At 40.9% G+C, this 19,561-nt stretch overlaps 1 protein-coding gene across 1 annotated transcript in view; it reads right to left on the bottom strand.

Moving 5' to 3' along the window:
- Positions 1 to 1,230: 1,230 nt before the first annotated feature.
- The window catches only part of STON1 (stonin 1), a 65,033-nt gene continuing 46,702 nt past the window's right edge, over positions 1,231 to 19,561 (bottom strand). The window contains 3 exon segments of the mRNA NM_001132458.1: positions 1,231 to 4,516; positions 7,878 to 8,080; positions 17,159 to 19,132. Coding sequence (NP_001125930.1) covers positions 4,442 to 4,516; positions 7,878 to 8,080; positions 17,159 to 19,085 — 2,205 coding nt within the window. The 5' untranslated portion in view covers positions 19,086 to 19,132 and the 3' untranslated portion in view covers positions 1,231 to 4,441.

Genomic DNA, 19,561 nt, shown 5'->3' on the forward strand with positions numbered 1-19,561 from the left:
GGTCTAGGAGAAACAACATCAAAATCTACCCTGTGTCCACACAAAAGCGGTGGGACAGTCTAACCAGGGTTGAGACAAAAGAGGAAAGAATTGATTGATGGGATTTTGAGGACTGTTGTTACAAATATGGTCAGTTTTTGCCAGTCAATCCTTTTGTTGTTCCTGAAGAACTAGGGCCAAGCCTTGTGAGTGCTAGCAGTGGCTAAAATGGTGCTTCATTCTCTGTCTTCTATGAAGTACTGATGCCATTTTGAAATATTAACTTTAGTAGCTCAATAAAAATTTAATTTCAACACAAGGCAGATTTCTTATAAAAAGGAGGATGGAGAGGTTGTTAGGTTCGTCCTTTATAAGCATTGATTTCCCTTCATATCTCCTACGGCCTCCCTCCACTCCCCCACAACTCCCCTCCACTCTCCCCAACTCCCTACCACCCACACGTATACCTTACCTGAAATACATTCTGTACAATTATGTAAAACTGGCTTTCTAAACTTTAAAAATGTGGCTTTTAGGTGCACATTAATTCTACAGGACTTCTTTACAAGTTGCCAAAGTTTGAAAATTCCATGGAATTCTGTGGACAAAGTTTTTCCTGTTTTCAAGGAAAAATTGTGAAAGGCTTTGAATGGTGATGATCTTATGCACGTATTCATTTCATATCCTTCTTTTTTTTTTTTTTTTTTTGAGACTGAGTCTCACTCCGTTGCCCAGGCTGGAGTGCAGTGGCGCAATCTCGGCTCACTGCAAGCTCTGCCTCCCGGGTTCACACCATTCTCCTGCCTCAGCCTCCCGAGTAGCTGGGACTACAGGCACCCGCCAACCATGCCCAACTAATTTTTTTTTTTTTTTTTTTTAGTAGAGATGGGGTTTCACCGTGTTAGCCAGGATGGTCTCGATCTCCTGGCCTCATGATCCACCTGCCTCGGCCTCCCAAAGAGCTGAGATTACAGGCGTGAGCCACCGCGCCCAGCCTCATATCTTTATGAGTCATGATTATACCCTATTTTTAAAATCATCCTTTATAACATTATCAACTATACTTTGATGATATCATTTTTCCAGGATATGCCAAGAGGTCATGGTCACTGACTCCTTAAGAGTGGAGCCTGACATATGCCTGACAGAGAGTCAATTGTTTAAGGTTATTGAAATTGATTTCATACCTTAAGAAAAAAAATAGCCCCAGGTCTTGCAGAGGAAGATATAAATTCACAGCACAGTAAGAATAGTTTGAAATACATTTTTAATTTTTGAAAAATCAATATGTAATCTACAAAATATTTTGTTACATGATTATTAAGGCTCAACCTGTTTTATATTTGCATTGACAGAATATAAAACTGCATTTTAAGTAAAACATTATAATAGTCATTATTAAGGAAGGCCTTCTAACTGAATTTATAAGAAAAGGGGCTGTATCACAAGCACAGCTCTGGAATGAAGGGAACTAACATCCTAGAACTGTCTAATATATACATCAGGTTGTAAAATTCCAGCCTTTATTTATGTGCTGGAAAGTATCTTTTTTACGTATCTTTTTTTCATGGATAAACTCTTGTGATTCCCACAGAAAAAGGAAATGTTCTTAAATTCAGATCTGCACAAATGATCTACCCATGAATTCATTTACACAGTTAATATGATCCTGTAACTGGAAAGGTGACCAAACTAGTCACAAACTGGTCAACTCCTTGGAAGTCTGCTCATTTGACTCCAAAATGGTCAAACTCACAATGGAGTGATCTAAGCAAAATGAATGCTAGAAAGGATATTTCCTCCCTCATTCCTTTCCTTCCCCGCGTCCCTCCCTTAAAAGCAAGGGTTTTTTGAAGACTGCTATTGCGGCAAGGGCAGTTCTACTTAATTTGAACCCTACCTGATTTTTCACCTAGAGTTCTGTAGTCACATCTGACCTCCTGCCAGTTCTGAGGTCAGAAGAAATGAATAAGCCTCCCCTCCCTACACAAAATGTTAATTTAACACTAAGTAATGAATATTTAAGGATTCTATTAGATGTGCGAATTAACAATTATGCTGTAACACACTGCTGTTAATGCTATCCGCCTCTGCATTGCCACAGACACTCCATTTGGGCTTTAGTCCAGCTTTTGCTATTATATTGTCAAGACTGAATCTGAGATGTCCTGAAGGCCCGGTGGCTTGTGAGTGAATAACCTGGGCAGGGAGGTACCCACAGATACTAGCCGACCTGTGAAGCATGAAGGGCGATTAAGTGAACCCTTTGCTGAATATATTTTGAGGTGTAAATAGTCATTAAGTTCATCCTAATCAGACTGAGTTCTTTGTGGGCAGGATGCCATAAAACACACTTAGAAAGGAATGGCAGTAATTAACCCACCTAACTTCACCGGGACTGTGGGCAGCATCAGTTTCAGCCTGCCTCCATATTCGTTCTGGGCAGACTGAAGTCACTCTAGAGTGCGCCCACACCAGATGATAAGGAAAGATGGTGAAATTTTTTTAAATGACATACACACACAGATTTGCCCTGCTCTACATCAACAGTGAGCCTCAAGCATATGATATTATAAGCAAGGCATCCAATGAAGTCAAAAAGAGCAATAGTGGCCGGGCATGGTGGCTCACGCATGTAATCCCAGAACTTTGGGAGGCTGAGGCTAGCGGATCACCTGAGGTCAGGAGTTCCAGACCAGCCTGGCCAACATGGGGAAACTCTGTCTGTACTAAAAATACAAAAGAATTTTAGCCGGGCATGGTGGCTTGCACCTGTAATCACAGCTAGTTGGAGGCTGAGGCAGAAGAATCCCTTGAACCCAGGAGGCGGAGGTTGCAGTGAGCCAAGATCACATGACTGCACTCCAGCCTGGGCAACAGAGTGAGACTCTGTCTCAAAAAAAGTAAAAAATAAAAACAACAATAGCAATTCCTTTCAACAAACCATCACCTATTGCATTCTTTGCCTTTACAGTAAAATAATGAAAAGCAATAAAATCTGCTGATTGATACAGACCACCATAAATGTTTGTCTTAATCTGTTTTTGAACAGATTTCAATGAATGTAATATAATATTAAATATTAAATAAAACACATGAAATAAACTCTGTAGGCCAACACATAAATGTTGTTTGGAAGAACATTAAATCAGTTTTGACTCAAAACAAATCTAGCAAATAGAGAAAAATATCTCCTAATTATGTTTAAGATTCAACATAAATTGAAGGTATATTAATGCCACATGGGGGAGTTTGTTTTTCAGACTAAAAACGATACCTGGAATATAGATTTCATAAATTTTAAAATTCTCACTTTTCACTGTAAATGCTAAAAGGAAATTATAAACAGAATTATAACTGCTAATGCTATTGACTTTTCATTAGAAACCAAACTATTATAGTCATTTACTTGACTCTGAAGAATAAAAATGTTGCCTCTTAGAAATCTGGGTAAAATACCAAGTATCTTTCACTTTGCTCACCTTTTAATGAAAAATACTCTAAAATAAGCAGAATTAGCATAAAACAGCATGATAGCAGAACTAGTATAAAATAATCATAATGTGATTTAGACTTCTACTCAAGAGAGGCTTGTGTTCATTACAAATAATACTTTATCAAAACATGTCCTTAGAGTCTGTACTTTTGGAAAATAGTGTTTATAAATTTTAAAAATTCATCTTTAATATACATAAATATTTTAACTAGTGTCTAATACTCAGATTCCATTTTGAAAGGAATCCTGCCAAGTGAAAGGAAATATGTCTTAGTGATTTATACTAAAATATGTAGGACAACAGAAATAGCTTCTTTGCAGCACGCACCAGAAAACAAACACATTTTGAAAATGACAATACAGTAGGAAAGAGACAGGTACCAAATATAGCCAATTATTATTTACCAATGGTAAGAGGACAGGTAAATAAGTAATTCAAAAGCACAGATACTTCCAGATCTACATTTTAGCCAGTGGTTTCAACATCATTCTACACCCAGCCATATTTCAGAGGCAAGAAAGAGGGAAAATTAAGTATTTTGGATTAGGTCTCCTTTGATTCCCTTACCCTCTAGTACAGGCACTAACCAGCAAGAAGAGATGGGAAAAAATAAAGATGGCACCTCAGTAATCCAGGGAGCAAAACAATCAGCCACTGAGTAATCAAAAATCAAACTGGCTGCGGGGTCACACAACAAGTAACAGTGCCTTTGAGTTTCAATAGGAAGCAAAACATCACACAAATTATAGAAACATTTTAGATCGAACCCCTAGGACAAAAACACATGAAAAGCATAAAATACAGATTGTTCAGTTTTAGGTCTAAAATTCTCTAAACACAGCCATCAGACCTGTCCTAAAACCGCTATTCAGAAGTCATTTCCACTCTACAGTAGCAGGACTTGGTGTGGTTTCGGTGAATTACATATTTGACAAGTGGGCTGTCATCATAAACTCTTGCTACTCCTACTGAGTTATGCAGTCACCAATTTTATCTGGGTCTTCTCCATCGATTTTAATCCACTTCTTTTCTATTTCAACCTGTTATGCAAAAGCAAAACACAGACAGCATTAACAAATGCAACACAGCACTCACACCTCTTCAGTCCTATTTTATACAGGCGGCACAGACTGCACAAACCTCACCCTTTGGACACAGACACAGCCCTCTACCCTCCTACAGTAGTTTCCAAGTGAGGCACTCTGCTCTCCTTTTGAACAACAGAGCCCCCCAAATCCTCCCCGCCAGGGTGAAGTCTTCAAGAGGACCGAAACTGTCTTCTAAGTCAAATGTAGTTTTTATAAAATGTATACAGAATACATATATTGAAAAAAACCTTTACAGATCTGACTAGACATATGATCAATTGTCCCTCTACCTGAATATACGGCTGTATCATGTACCTAGCCATTGGCCCCCCTAAGATTTATAATGCACCCAAAATTATCTAACTGAAACAAACCAGCTTACAAACTATTAGGTTGCTGCAAAACTAATGGCAAAAACCGTGATTACTTTTGCAGCAACCTAATAGTAAACCATCTGCTCTTCATCATTTTTGTCTCAGCTCAAATGTCACATCCTCCTGGAGGTCCTCCAGGACTACCCCAGATAAAGCCCTCCAGTCACTCTCTATCCTGCTACCCTATTTTATTAACTTCTTAGAATTTGTTATTAGTTGAAAGCATATTTATTTATTTATTTATCTACTAACTATTTCTCATTTACCCCCACTAGAAACTACGCTCCATGAGGACAGGGACTTTGTCTCTCTGTTCACACTGCTGTGTCCCTGAATGTGGAGCAGTATCTGGCAACAGATAATTACTAAATGAAGAAAACATTTTGAAACTGCCCCAAGGTGCAGATCAACTAGTAAATGCCACTAAAGCTAGAGATACTTTGTAAAGTAATTTTTAATTGTCCACTAAAACTGCATGAACCTGGCACATCCTGTGAATAGGAAAATAAGTATAAACGCAGTCTCCATTTGCACTTGACCCACATTTCAGTCACACATAATACATATATACCTGGTGTGATAGGTCAGCTTCCCCAAGAAATAGACTCTGAGATGGAGATCTGTGTGCAGAAAGTTTACTGGAGAGTGCTGTTGAGTTCAACATTCATGGGGGAGTGAGGCAGGAAATGAAGCTAAATGGGCAGAGAGAGAAGCTGGGCTGCAATGTAGTCAGAATGAAGGCTTCTGCCCATGCCCTGGAGTGCTGAAGCTGGGCTGACCTACACAGTTAGCCCAAGTTGATGCAAAGGGGCCTATACACCCCTGCATAGATTCCAGGAAGGAGGCATGACCTCAGGGAAGGCAGCTATCTTCAGCAGCGGCAATTCTCACCTGCTGGGGAAATACATCCTTCAGGTCTGAAGGGGCTGCACGGGACAGCACTACCTATCATTACTTTGATCAGTAGAAAAAGATAACTGGACCCAAACATAGACTTCTAAACAGATAGTCCAAAATAAAGAAAAATCCTGACTCACATTACTATAGTATAGGAAACCCAGTTGATATTAGCGATGTCATGTATAATATCACTATTTTTAATAGAAATAAATTAGTAGACAATCAGAATGGCATTAATCATTGCTGCAAATCAAGCAACACATAGATTTTAAAATGCTACTTGAGGGGCACGTGCTCTTAGGACCTCCTGAGGGCTGTGTAACAGGCAAAATTTAAATTTTTAAAAATAAAATAAATGCTATTAGAAATTATAAAATGTTGCTCATGTGAAAGACAGAAGGGAAACATAAATTCTAAACTGAACCACCTGTCTGTAATGTACTGTTTAATTTTTGTGATTTTTGAAATATTTTCTAGTTAAAAAATACTTTTAGGCCGGGTGTGGTGGCTCACATCTATAATCACAGCACTTTGGGAGGCCGAGGCAGACAGATTACGAGGTCAAGAGTTCGAGACCAGCCTGGCCAACATGGTGAAACCCCATCTCTACTATAAACACAAAAAATTAGCCAGGCGTGGTGGCAGGCGCCTGTAATCCCAGCTACTCGGGAGGCTGAGGCAGGAGAATTACTTGAACCCAGGAGGCAGAGGTTGCAGTGAGCCAAGACCATGCCACTGCACTCCAACCTGGGCAACAGAGCAAGACTCTGTCTCAAAAAAAAGAAAATCTTTTGAACAAAATCAGCAAGATGCATCACCATTTCACGATACTGTGGGAAATACGTGGCAGAAGACATCCATATATCTACTAAACTTGAGGATAAGAAGGGAAAACAAGTTTAGAAACAGATGTAAGTGTATGTCCTCCTTTAGTTCTTCTGCCTAAGAATGCAGAAGAGCTGATGGCAAACATTTAAAACTACCATAATACCAGGCTGGACATGGTGGCTCACGTTTATAATCCCAGCACTTTGGGAGGCTGAGGCAGGAGGATCACTTGAGACCAGGAATTTGAGACCAGCCTGACCAACATAGTGAGATCCCATCTCTATTTAAAAATTTAAAATAAAACTTTAAGCTACCAACAAGCTAGGCATGGTGGCTTATGCCTGTAATCCCAGCACTTGGGGAGGCCGAGACAGTCAGATCACCTAAGGTCGGGAGTTTGAGACCAGCCTGGCCAACATGGCGAAACCCCATCTCTACTAAAAATACAATAATAATAATAATAGTAGCTGGGTGTGGTGGTGGGTGCCTGTAATCCCAGTTACTTGAGAGGCTGAGGCAGGAGAATCGCTTGGACCCAGGAGGCGGAGGTTGCAGTGAGCCAAGATTGTGCCACTGCACTCCAGCCTGGGTGACAGAGTGAGATGCCATCTTAAAAAAAAAAAAAAAAAAACTGAAAACTACCATAATAGAGTAACTCAGCATTTCCTAAAGCATGCTCCACAGAACACTATTCCACAAGATAGGGATAAGTGTTTTACATACACATACCCACACAGACAAGACACAATAGCCAATGAGTTGGGAAAAACTGAGTTAACTAAGTTTAACAAGTTTCCTTTTTGCAGGACTTCTTGGGGGCCTTTATTTAACATTAATTTAGTATGTGGCATTCCCTAACTTATTTTTTTCTTGGATAATTATATGGGACACGTGTTCTGCAGCACATATTTTGAGAAATGGTGTTCTAACATCATAATTTTTATTGTAAATATGTTCTAAAATGTAGATTCATTTTTAATGTCCTGTTTTTCATTAAGAGCTAAATTATTAAGTGTTCCCAACATTCTCCAGAATGGATAGGAAGAACTAAGCTCAATGGTGGCCATCAAGTTTCCATAGCTGAGATCCTCTCTAGGGCAAATCTCACCACACATATACACACACACACAACACATACACGATCACAAAAGACAGCAAAACAAATATTTAAAGCCAAATCAGGTCACAGTTCTAGAAGCTTTGGGATGTACCTGGATGTTGTAGCAAGCTCGCTGCTGAACATGTTTCTGTGGCTGGACATCACTCTCCACCCCCAGAGACCTGACCTCTGTCCTTGAGGCACAAGTGTCAGGCACGGAAAACTGAACAGTAGCAAATGGATACCAATCAGAGGGAATTTCTTGGTCTGATCCAAGCTCTAATTTGTATGACAGACAATGGGGATGATCAAGACCTTGAGGAAAAAAAAATCAAATAGTCAAAGTATTTTAATGGCCATTGAACATTTCTCTTGAACATAAAAGGCACTCATCTCTCTCCTTAATAAGGAATTTCATTAGCACTGCAGCAGTGCAAATTCCATTTAAACAACATACCATGAAAATCTACAATTTTGCACCAACTAGGGGGAAAGCTGTCTGCCATTTTTAAGTACTAGCTTTAAAAACAAGTATGACTTCATTACTATTTTGAATAAGAATGGTAAAAATATACAAAGAAAAAAATTACTATATGCAGGCACAGATGAACTCCTAAAAACATTTTCAATTAGAAATATTACTAATATTAATTAGAAATATTACTATATTTAGCAGATTATATTAGTATATAACAATATAATTACTATATTATACTAATATAATCTGCTAAATATTTATTTTAAGCAATATTTTTAATATTAATGTTTAATTTATATTAAACAATATACTAATATTGTTAAACTTAATTGTTTTCCTTAATTAAAAGATATGAGTAATATTTATATTAAACATAATTATTTGGCTACAATGTGCTCAAGACCTGTACAAGCCTCTTTCTCTTAGACTGAGTAACGTCTTATAATTATTAATTTATTCATTTCCTTACTATCTATTTACAGATAACTCAAAAATAAACTTCAGCCCAAATTAAGTCATATTATTTTAAAATTCTGATTTTTAAAAGTTAACTTTTCAGAAAATGTTCCAGGCCAAGAATTCTTTTTTCAGTAGAACAAATTATTTTTCCCTACTGTAATTCTCACTCATCCTTCCAAAATACTTTGACTGGAACAGCTATACAGAGTAGAGATGGGCATATTGGCCTTTAATATTTTAATCTAATATTGGTTTTCACTCAATTTGTCACCTATTGAGCATCTGTGCTATGCCAGGCCAGGTTCAGTGCCAGACCCAGAGATATTGGATATATTTCAAAGATTTTAGATGGGGGTCATATAGTGTGTGTGTGTGTGTGTGTGTGTGTGTGTGTGTGTGTGTGTGTGTGTTACAAGGAAATGAAAAATATTTTCATTGTAATCACTGTAGCAGCTTTACAAACATTCCGTGATTCTGTTGCATTGTTCATAGCATCTCCATATCCAATGTGGCTATCTTTACTTAAATAAATATATGAGATAAAGAGTAATTTCAAGAACCAGATTAAATTACTGTACCACTAACATAGCTAGAGAAAGAGCATTTCCATCAGAATATAGCTTTAGGCACAAAAACAAGAGTTTAAAGGATTTCACTTAATTCTTAAAAGATAAATTACCTTTCCTTCCATACAACCTGTTTCTTGTGGAGTGACTAATAGAATTCTAAGGCTGTAAAAAGCCTTGAGAAGTCATCAATCAATTAACCAACAGATGCTCATTAGCCATCTCTACCACTTACGGGAAGGGTAGGACAACAGTGGCCTCTGAGGTGCTCTTAACAACCGGATCACTGCAGGCGAGTGATAACTTCATTCTCATACACATACACCCAGAGAGACTGCACACTCCATTACTCTTTTTAGTCCTCTGTCTGCAGTGAGGATACAGTAAGTTCATCTACACTTAACTGCAGGCACTCTTCAGCCTTGTTATGGCAAAGTGATTAAGGCTAGGGTTACAAATTGCTTATCTCTCTGAGCCTCAGTTTCTTCATCTAAAAATGTGGATAAAGAGGATAACCTGAACCTTATAAGGGCTGTTGTGAGGATTAACCAGTTCATATGCATACCGCACTGGGGCAGTAGTATTCTATAGCAATATAGATGAGCTAGACATATTATTTTGCAAAGTGCTATTCAATTATAAGGCCAGTATTATTTAATTACTATAATTTTGCTAATAAAGGGACTGTGAATGTTACACATTCAGAGTTAAAAATTATACTAGACATGATCTGATTTGATACTCACACTTTATAAGAAAAAATTATTTGGGGAAATTTTATGATGAAAATTGAAGAACTAAACCCAAATTGAAGACTTAGTGGTACAAAAAATGTCAGAAACAAAACCTTTCTACCTGCTTTTCTTTAAAAATGGTAAAAACCTTTTTCCTTTCAAGTTTTCTGGCTTATTTTTTAAGGCTTTTGAAAATGCTAAATGCTCTACAATGTTTAGTAACACACTCCCTCTTCAGACTTTCTGCCCCACAGGGACAGATGTCATGTCTGTCCTTAGCACAATGTCTGTCATGTTTGGGGCTTAACAGATTATTTTCAAATTCACCAATTAATGAATAAAAGATAGAGGAAAATCGTGTTGTCTCAGTGCTGACCACCAGGGGGAACTGTCCAGCTTTGGTCATTGTTCACTCAATATAATTCCTTTTCTTAGGACGGGGAATGTAAATCACAAAATCTTAGGTCTGGTTGATATCCAGTCCCTCCTGAACCAAAATATTTTACACCTGAAACTGAACTGTTAGAGGGCCGAAGGGAAAGAATAGCAAGAGGATGACAGAAGTGGAGGAGGAGAGAGCAACCAATGTGCTGATGACAGGGCAGAAGAAAAAAAGAGAAAAGTCGAAAAATTGGGAAGTTAGAGGTAGATATATTTAATTGATCCTCCACCACTCTCATTCCCCTTAATAATTCTGTGCCACCATATACACCTCCTCTGGCTAACCAGCATCCTCATTTGTCTTCAGCTGTCTTTTTTTCTTCGTTTCTCTTTTCTCTCTCTCTACCACCCCAACAAAGCCTAAGCTCCTCTGCTGTCATTCACACCTTAGTATGAAGTCTGTGAGCTAGTGCCTCAGGCAAACCTTTGTTGCAAAATGAAAGACCTGCCCACTGTTGAAGGAATATTAAGCATTGACAAGCTGGTTAGAAGGGACATTAAGGGACCAGCAGCCCTCCCGACCTTTCCAGAAATCACAGGTGATTTCCCCAATAAAAAAGGTCAATCCTGATCCCTCAAATTCCCAGGAAGGAAAAAAAATTTTTTTTTAAGTTTTATAATTACAGCATAATAAACTAGTTTATATGTTCTTGCCAGGTGCGGTAGCTTATACCTATAATCCCAGCACTCGGAAGGCCAAGGCGGGTGGGTTGCCTGAGCTGAGGAGTTCGAGACCAGCCTGAGCAATATGGCAAAACCCTATCTCTACCAAAAATACAAAAAATTAGCCAGGTGTAGTGGCACGTGCTGTGGTCCCAGCTACTTGGGAGGCTGAGGTGGGAGGATGGCTTGAGCCTGGGAGGCAGAGGTTGCAGTGAGCTGAGACCTCGCCACTGCACTCCAGTGCTATTCATTCAGTTTCCATTTTGAAGTATCTTTTCAAATAATGCAAAGTTTTCAGAAACTATCTTGAAAAGGATAAAATTTTAAAGAGCTTTTTAAAAACTTTTGTTCTCCAAATACGCAACTGATCTAAAAGTCATATAGAAAAATAGAGAAGCATTCTGGGATCCTGCTATTCTAAGTGTGTTCCTTGGGCCAGATGCATTGGCATCACGTCAGCACTTGTTAGAAACACAGTATTCCAGATCCCACTTTAACAAGGTGATTCCTGAGCATACAAAAGTTTCAGAAGCACTGCCTTAGGACAAAGATTTCCTCTCTGCTCCAACCTTATTATTACCATACTTCTCAAGAGGCAAATTAGGTTATAGCCTGCCGTGGCACCCTCTCACTCTCTGCATTGCCCTCCCCACCCCCTCAATGGAGAAGCTTGGGGCAGGGCCCTGTAATCCCAGAAATGTCCTGCCCCAAACCAGGCCCACAGCTGCACCATGCCCTCTGGACGCCACCTGACACAGCCCCACTGTGTTTTCCCTGGGCCGCCTCTCTGTGCACAGACCTGATCTCAACAAAGCAGCTGTGATCCCAAAGGATTTGTTCAGTGAATTATCACTGTGTAATTGACTGACATGCCTGTAAAATGTTGTCCTGTGTGGGCCTGGTGATATGATGGTTTTACAAAAGAATTCCTGAAGGCCAAGATCAGGTCCAGCCTTTTCCCTGGAAATGTCCATTCTTGTCATTGTTCTTGGTGAGCTCCACTGCTAATAAATACTCAGGGGAGGCCAGGCGCAGTGGCTCATGACTATAATCCCAGCATTTTGGGAGGCCAAACCGGGCAGGTCACGAGGTCAGGAGTTTGAAACCAGCCTGGCCAATATGGCAAAACCCCGTCTCTACCAAAAATACAAAAATTAGCCAGGCATGGTGGTGCACACCTGTAGTCCCAGCTACTCGGGAGGCTGAGGCAGAAGAATCTCTTGAACCCAGGAGGTGGAGGTTGCAGTGAGCCAAGATCGTGCCATTGCACTCCAGCCTGGGTGGCAGAGCGAGACTCCGTCTCATAAATAGATACTCATGGGAGAGCAATAACAGAGCTCTAGAAGACAAAGGCATATGCAGAGCAGGGAGGAATGATCTCTGCCTAGGGGATCAGGTCAGTAGTTCTCAACCCTGGCTGCATGAGCCTTTATAAACATCAATACCTGGGCCTCATCTTCATAGAGCCCGATTAGTAGGGGATGGGGCCCAAGTATGGGTATGTGTTTGAAGCTTTAATTATGCTAACATGTGGCCAGGACTGGGAAACAGATTTTAAAAGGATGAGTGATGAGAAGATCCCAGGTTATCTCAGCTAATGGCACCATTGCCCACCTATCCACCAAAGCCAGAGCCCCTGACCTTGTCCCATCGCCTCCCTTTCCCTCATCCCCATAGAGAATCTGTCATCACTTAGGGGCACCTCCCGTGAATTCACTCTCCCATCTCTTGCCTCTCTCTCTGCCACTGCCTTTGCTCAGCATCCCTCACCTCCTCCCAACTTCCCTGTGTCTATAATCTACTCCTAAATCTTTCCTCTGCACTGCATGCCGGCCTTTCTGAAACAAGATATGATTCTGTAGCAGTCATGCCTGAAAACAACCCCGAGGCCCTGTTGACAGATAAACTTCACACCCCACAGCATGACCCACAAGGTCTTAATACACTGGTCTCTTCCCCGACCACTCCCTCAGCCCCAAAACTTAGGTAAGATGCCCCACCAGCACACCTGTGGTTCTGCTGTTTCTTTCTTCGATGGAAACTCTATTGACTCTCCCAGCCATCAGCTCTTCAGTGAAGCCCTCCCTAGTCCCCAGGCAGTTTATCACCCTTTCCTCTGGGATCCCTAAGTGCATATGTTTGTCCAAGCCTGGAACTATGCACTTTTCTACAGTACATTTGGGTAGCTGCTTCAGAGTCTCTCTCACCTTCTAGACTGTTAAGTTTCTGGTAGAGTAGGAATCATGTTTGTGTCTGTATATCTTAACCACTCAGCACAGAACCTATACCTAGAAGAAATTTAGTAGATGTTTGTGGAGTAAATGAGTGAGCCTCTTTCTCAATAAATTATTGTTGATTGAATCAGTTAACTACACCATTAACTCTGAAAAAAAAAATGCAGTGTTATAAACAGGATCATTTTCACAAAAAGCTTCATACATGTCTGCACTCCCAAAATTAGAAAAGATGATTGGTATGGTTTCTCAGTTTGAAAAATAAGTGTGGTTACCCTGGCCAGTCTTTAGCCAAGTGCTTATTTCCTTTAGGGCCTCCCGGAGCAATAGGAATTACTCTAAGTAGAGCAATAGGAATGGACTACAAAGGGGACCTGTGCTCTTGTCCCTCTGACACCACGTGGACAAGCCCACAGCCTGAGCCTATTGTGCTTCTCTCTCAAAAGCGTAATTACCACTTCAAGTCTATGCAAAAACTGCTTTGGACCTTTTGTTCCAGTCCTTGAGACCATCTCTAGGATCAACGGAAAACAACAGGAGTTAGTTTATCACCCAGATTTCAGGGGAAACCTGCAGATCCAGGAGGTTCCAATAGGCATTCCAGCCTGCCTGACTTTCTGCCTGCCTCTTTCCCTTTTTGTTTAGCAAAACAAAAGCTAATACTTTGATTTTATTTAAACCCTCTAACCTAAAACTAGCACAAATAACTTTCAGAATAGACCATTTGGAACCTTGTATGAAGACCTTAAAACTGGTTTCTCTGGCATGATGATGCAAATAGTTCAATTTGCCTCTCTAGCCAAGTTATAAAAGAAAGCAGGGGCCAGGCACGGTGGCTCACACCTCTAATCCCAGCACTTTGGGAGGCCGAGGCGGGTGGATCACCTGAGGTCGGGAGTTCGAGACCAGCCTGGCCAACATGGTGAAACCCCATCTCTACAAAAAATATAAGAAATTAGCCGGGTGTGGTGGTGCGGGCCTGTAATCCTAGCTACTTGGGAGGTTGACCCAATAGAATTGCTTGAACCCAGGAGGCGGCAGTTGCAGTGAGCCAAGATTACACCACTGCACTCCAGCCTGGGCGACAGAGCAACACTCTATCCCAAAAAAAAAAAAAAAAAAGAAAGCAGGAAACATTATCTCAGTGGATTATATCATAGAAGATACTGACCTTCCCTCCCATCACAGCAGAGTTGATCAGAATGTGCTGTTTGAGACCATTCACTGTGACCAGGCTGCACCATCACCACTTCACTCTGCCCTAAGCCTGAGCTATCCTTGCTAGTGTGGGGGAACTGAACATAATTAATCTGAGTCTTGAGAACGCTATGGGGTGAAAGCTGGCATTAATGAAGAAGGGTGTGGGGTGTCAGGAAGAAAGACAATGTAAGAACTTCCCTTCTTCACAGGGTCCTGGAGCTCCTCAGCTCACTAAGCCTGTGTCTCTCACCTGAAGGATCCTGCCCATAGCTCAAACTCTCATCAGTCAGCAGATGTTAAACCAACAAACAGAGAGTTATGGACAAGGTGGTCCCATGGCCTCCAGAGTGCAGGCAGTGCTGCCCCTCAAGTCAATTGTAGTCTGGGGCTTGCTCTTCTGGTTCTACAACTTTACAACACCTGGAGAGCACCGTTCTTCCCTCTGGCTACACCTTATATCTGGAGAGATCTTAAAATACTTGGAATCTGGCTCCCTCCCCTCCACCTGACCCCTGCCGGAGATTCTGATTTAATTAGCATGAAGTGAAGCCTAAACATTGAGATTATTTAAAAGCTTTCAAGTTATTCTAATATAGTCAGGTTTGGCCAGGCGTGGTGGCTTACACCTGTAATCCCAACATTTTGGGAGGCCAAGGCGGGTGGATCACTTGAGGTCAGGAGTTCAAGACCAGTCTGGCCAACATGGGAAAACCCCATCTCTACTAAAAATACAAAAACTAGCCAGGCGTGGTGGCTCACGCCTGTCGTCCCAGCTACTCGGGAGGCTGAGGCTGGAAAAGCACTTGAACCTGGGAGGCAGAGGTTGCAGTGAGCTATCAACCTGCACTCCAGCCTGAGCAACAGAGTAAGACTCCATCTCAAAATAATAATAATATAGCCAGGTTTGAGAAACACTGCCATAAGGCCACCCCGAAGAAAAATGCTTCCTCTGAAGTCCACAGCCTGGAGGGGCCTAGATAAGCTTAAATTTCTCTGAAGGACTACAGCAGCTGTGAGCCATCTGGAAACAGGGATCAGATTTTTATTTATCTTTATCCCCAGCACTTGATGTGGCACTTGGTATACAGTAAGTACTCAGTAAAGATTTGGATGGATGGGCCGGGCGCAGTGGCTCAAGCCTGTAATCCCAGCATTTTGGGAGGCCGAGGCGGGAGGATCACAAAGTCAGGAGTCTGAGACCACCCTGGCCAATATGGTGAAACCCTGTCTCTACTGAAATACAAAAATTAGCCAGGCATGGTGGTGGGCGCCTGTAGTTCCAGCTACTCCGGAGGCTGAGGCAGGAGAATCACTTGAACCCGAGAGGCGGAGGTTGCAGTAAGCCAAGATTGTGCCACTGCACTCCACCTGGGTGAGAAAGTGAGACTCCGTCTCAAAAAAAAAAAAAGAAAAAAAAAGATTTGGATCAATGGATGGATGGATCGATGGATGGATGAATGCATCAACTCAGGTCCCCCAACCCCGCCCCCAACTTAACTCCAGAGACCAGTGACCAGTGCTCTGCTAGGGGAAAAAAAAAAAAAAAAAAAAAAAAAACCAACAACACTCAACTAAAATAGGGAAGAGCGAAGAGCTCTAATTTTAAAATTTGGTTTTTGACTTTATTATATTATGCCCACTACTACTTACTTACTACTCCAAAATAAATGTGGTACTATAACTGTCTTTTCAAGTTCTGACTTCTAGATAATTTTTTATTTGCAAAATTTTTAAAAATTAACTGAATTTTTAACACTCACGTGTGTCCACCTAATTCTAAAACAACCAGTTTAGGCCAGATGAGGTGGCTCACACCTGTAATCCTAGCATTTTGGGAGGCCAACGTGGGAGGATCCCTTGAGCCCAGGAATTCAAGAGCAGCCTGGGCAACATAGGGAGATCCCGTCTCTACTAAAAAACAAAAAATTAGCCAGGCACGATGGTATGCATCTGTAATCCCAGGTACTGAGGAGGCTGAGGCAGGAAGATCACTTGAGCCTGGGAAGTGGAGGCTGCAGTGAGCCATGATCGTGCCACTGTACTCCAGCCTGGATGACAGAGTGAGATCCCATGTCAAAAACAAAAACAATACAAGTTGAGATGGCCAAATGGGTGAATTCAGTTAACAAAAATCAATTTGGGTAAAAATGAAAGCAGTCTTATTTCAAAGAGCAGGGAGCAAACCTAAGGAAGAAGTGGTATCGGCTGAGAATGCAAAGAAGTTCAGGTATATTCATGGATGACAGATCTTTAAAGATTAATTAGGGAATGTCAGCTGTATTAGAAATATTTTTAACATTTGAAGTTGATGCATTAATCTCAACCATGGATATCAACAAATTTTCTCTTAGTGCCCCCATCCACAACAAATTCCTAGCCTAGCATGGTATTTCGTATGATATTTAAAAACTGTTCAACAGTTAAACTTATCTGGTAGAAATAGGTGCAAAAGGAAACAAATAAACCAGCTGTTTAGCTAAATGTTCCATCTCCCACCCCAAAGCATGGCCTCAGCTGACAAATTGCCATCTGTCTCTACCTGGTTTCAACCCAAGGAGGAACGTGAGAATATTTAAGCTATTTCCCATGAAAATAAACTTGGGGTGTTGAATATTTACTTGAATTTTTGTCTGGAAGCCGATCTATCTTCCATACCACTGCCTGGTAGGCACTCTCATATTTTGCTGACCCCACAGTGACTTGAATGACAGGTTCAGATTCAAGTTCATGTAAACTCCCCAGACATGCCCGGCGGTTCATTTTGGCTTTCAGAGACTTCTGCCTCTGGAGGTTCATGGTCCAAAGGGCCTTGATCCACTGTGATGGGACAGGAAAGTGTATCATTATATTGTCACAGGACCTTAAGGAACCAGCATAGGATGACCTCTGCGCCAATGGGGCCATGTTGACAAAAGCCTGAAGTTCCACGTATGCTCCCTGGACAACCACTACAGACTTCAAGGAAAAGGGAAGATCATCCCCATTATACAAAGTCTTGAAACGCATCAGCTCAAACCGGCAGGCATCCAGAGGTACAAACTTAATGATTCTTGATTGGTCAAATTCTTGTACTTTCACACACTTATGAAAATGGTAGTCAAGAATATCAATCCCCTTTTTTTCTGAGTCCTTCTCATAATAGGATTCATCTCGCTTCAGCAGCTCAAGGTCATTCAAGGTTAAAAAGCATTCCAGGTTCCCATTCACAAAGCAGAGGCAATAAATTTGAGTTATCACAGCACTTTCAACAAATTTTCCTTCTTTTGTGACTTTACCCCAAAAGTTGTCCACAATTTCCAAGGAAATTTCTTGCTCCTCGTAGTTCTTTTTTGGTTTTGAAACAGCTGGCAACTTCATCAGCTCCTCCTCCACAGTAGTCAGAAAGTCAAGGAAGTCATGGTACGATGTGGACCCCAACTTCAGCATCTGCTCTATGTCTGGTTCATGAACTACTTCTGTCTTAGAATGGTATTTCCTTTTTTCTGTGTAAGACACATGTTCAATCTTCACAGTGTGGATTTTTCCTGCTACACTGAAGTTCTCAACCTTGGGTTCAGAAAGCCTACAATATGGATCAAGCTGTATCTCTTTAAATGGTTTTTCTAATCCCTGTTCATAATACATCTGCAAAATTCCTCCAGGCAAAACTTTCAGAAAAATTGGTCCCCATTGCCGGGAAGACATCATATTCTTCTTCTCAGGAATTCTCAGCATGAAAGACCATCCGGATTTTGGCTGACTCCTGAAGAGTGTGTGGGGGACAAAGGAAGAGGCATTTTCTTCAGCACATAGACAGTGCATAGACAAACTTCTAAGTGAGTCTTGGTTCTCAGCTGACTGGAGATGTTCAAGCTTCTCACAGATATAGTTCAGTGAACACTTGTTTAGGCTTTTTTGATCAATAGGCATCTCCTTGTCTCTTGATGAGAACATCTTTTTGCTTCCTGGTGGGTCAAGGGTGAAATGGGAATCACTGCCTTCATCTTTCCAAAATGGACTTGAAAAAGCACAGTTCTCTCGAAAATACTGAAACTGGGGGAGATCATCACTTTGGAATCCTAGGCTTTCAGCCTGTTGAGGATTAACTTCATCTGGAAGACTTACTTTGGGAGTTGGATGTGTACATGAGTGGTCACTGGGTAACAAGGCATGGGATAAACATGTTGGTCTGGTAGGCAGTAAGGAAGATTCTCCTGATATTGCGAGTGGGCTGCCTGAAGATGATTCTGGAATAGGATAAAGCACATGAGTCCCTGCTTTGGGGATGCCAGGAAAACCTGGGAAGTCTTTGGTAGGTGTAGAAAGAGGAGAGTTACTTGGAGGTCCTGGACTGAAATAAAAGTCTACAATGGGGGAGGAGAGAGGAGTGCTGCTGGTGGAGGAAGAGCCACTGGGAAATTCCCTGAGGCCAGGAAGGTTCAGCTTCAGTCCATTTGGTCTACAGACACCTTGATTCTCCAGAGGAAAATTCTTTGACTTTTGAGAAGACTGAAAAGCAGGATCATCATCAAAGGTGACCCAGTTGCCTGGGTTTGTGGAGCACATCTTTGGGATCAGAGTGTGGTCGTGTCAAGAAATCAAATAGGTTGTCTCTGTTAAAAAAATAAAATAAGGAGAAAATAGGTATATAAAATGAAGGGGGCAATCATTACTAAATGTCTTTAGTTCTGATAAATGCTTAAAAATTATAATTCTGTTGGTGGCTAAGTGGATTAAAAAAAAAAACATGATCCAACTATATGCTGTCTATAAGGAACTCACTTTAGATTTAAAGACACACATATGCTGAAAGTGAAAGGATGAAAAAAGATATTCCATGCAAATGTTATTCAAGAGAGAGCAGGAGTAGCCATACTTAAGCAAAATAAACTTTAAGTCAAAAACTATCATAGGAGACAAAGAAGGACATAATACAATGATAAAAGAGTCAATTCACTAGGAAGACATAACAATTATAAATATATATTAACCCAGCTGGGAATGGTGGCTCACAACTGTAATCCCAGCACTTTGGGAGGCCG

The sequence above is a fragment of the Pongo abelii genome, chromosome 12 (genome assembly GCF_028885655.2).
Source record: "Pongo abelii isolate AG06213 chromosome 12, NHGRI_mPonAbe1-v2.0_pri, whole genome shotgun sequence".
Classification (NCBI taxonomy): Eukaryota; Metazoa; Chordata; class Mammalia; order Primates; family Hominidae; genus Pongo; species Pongo abelii.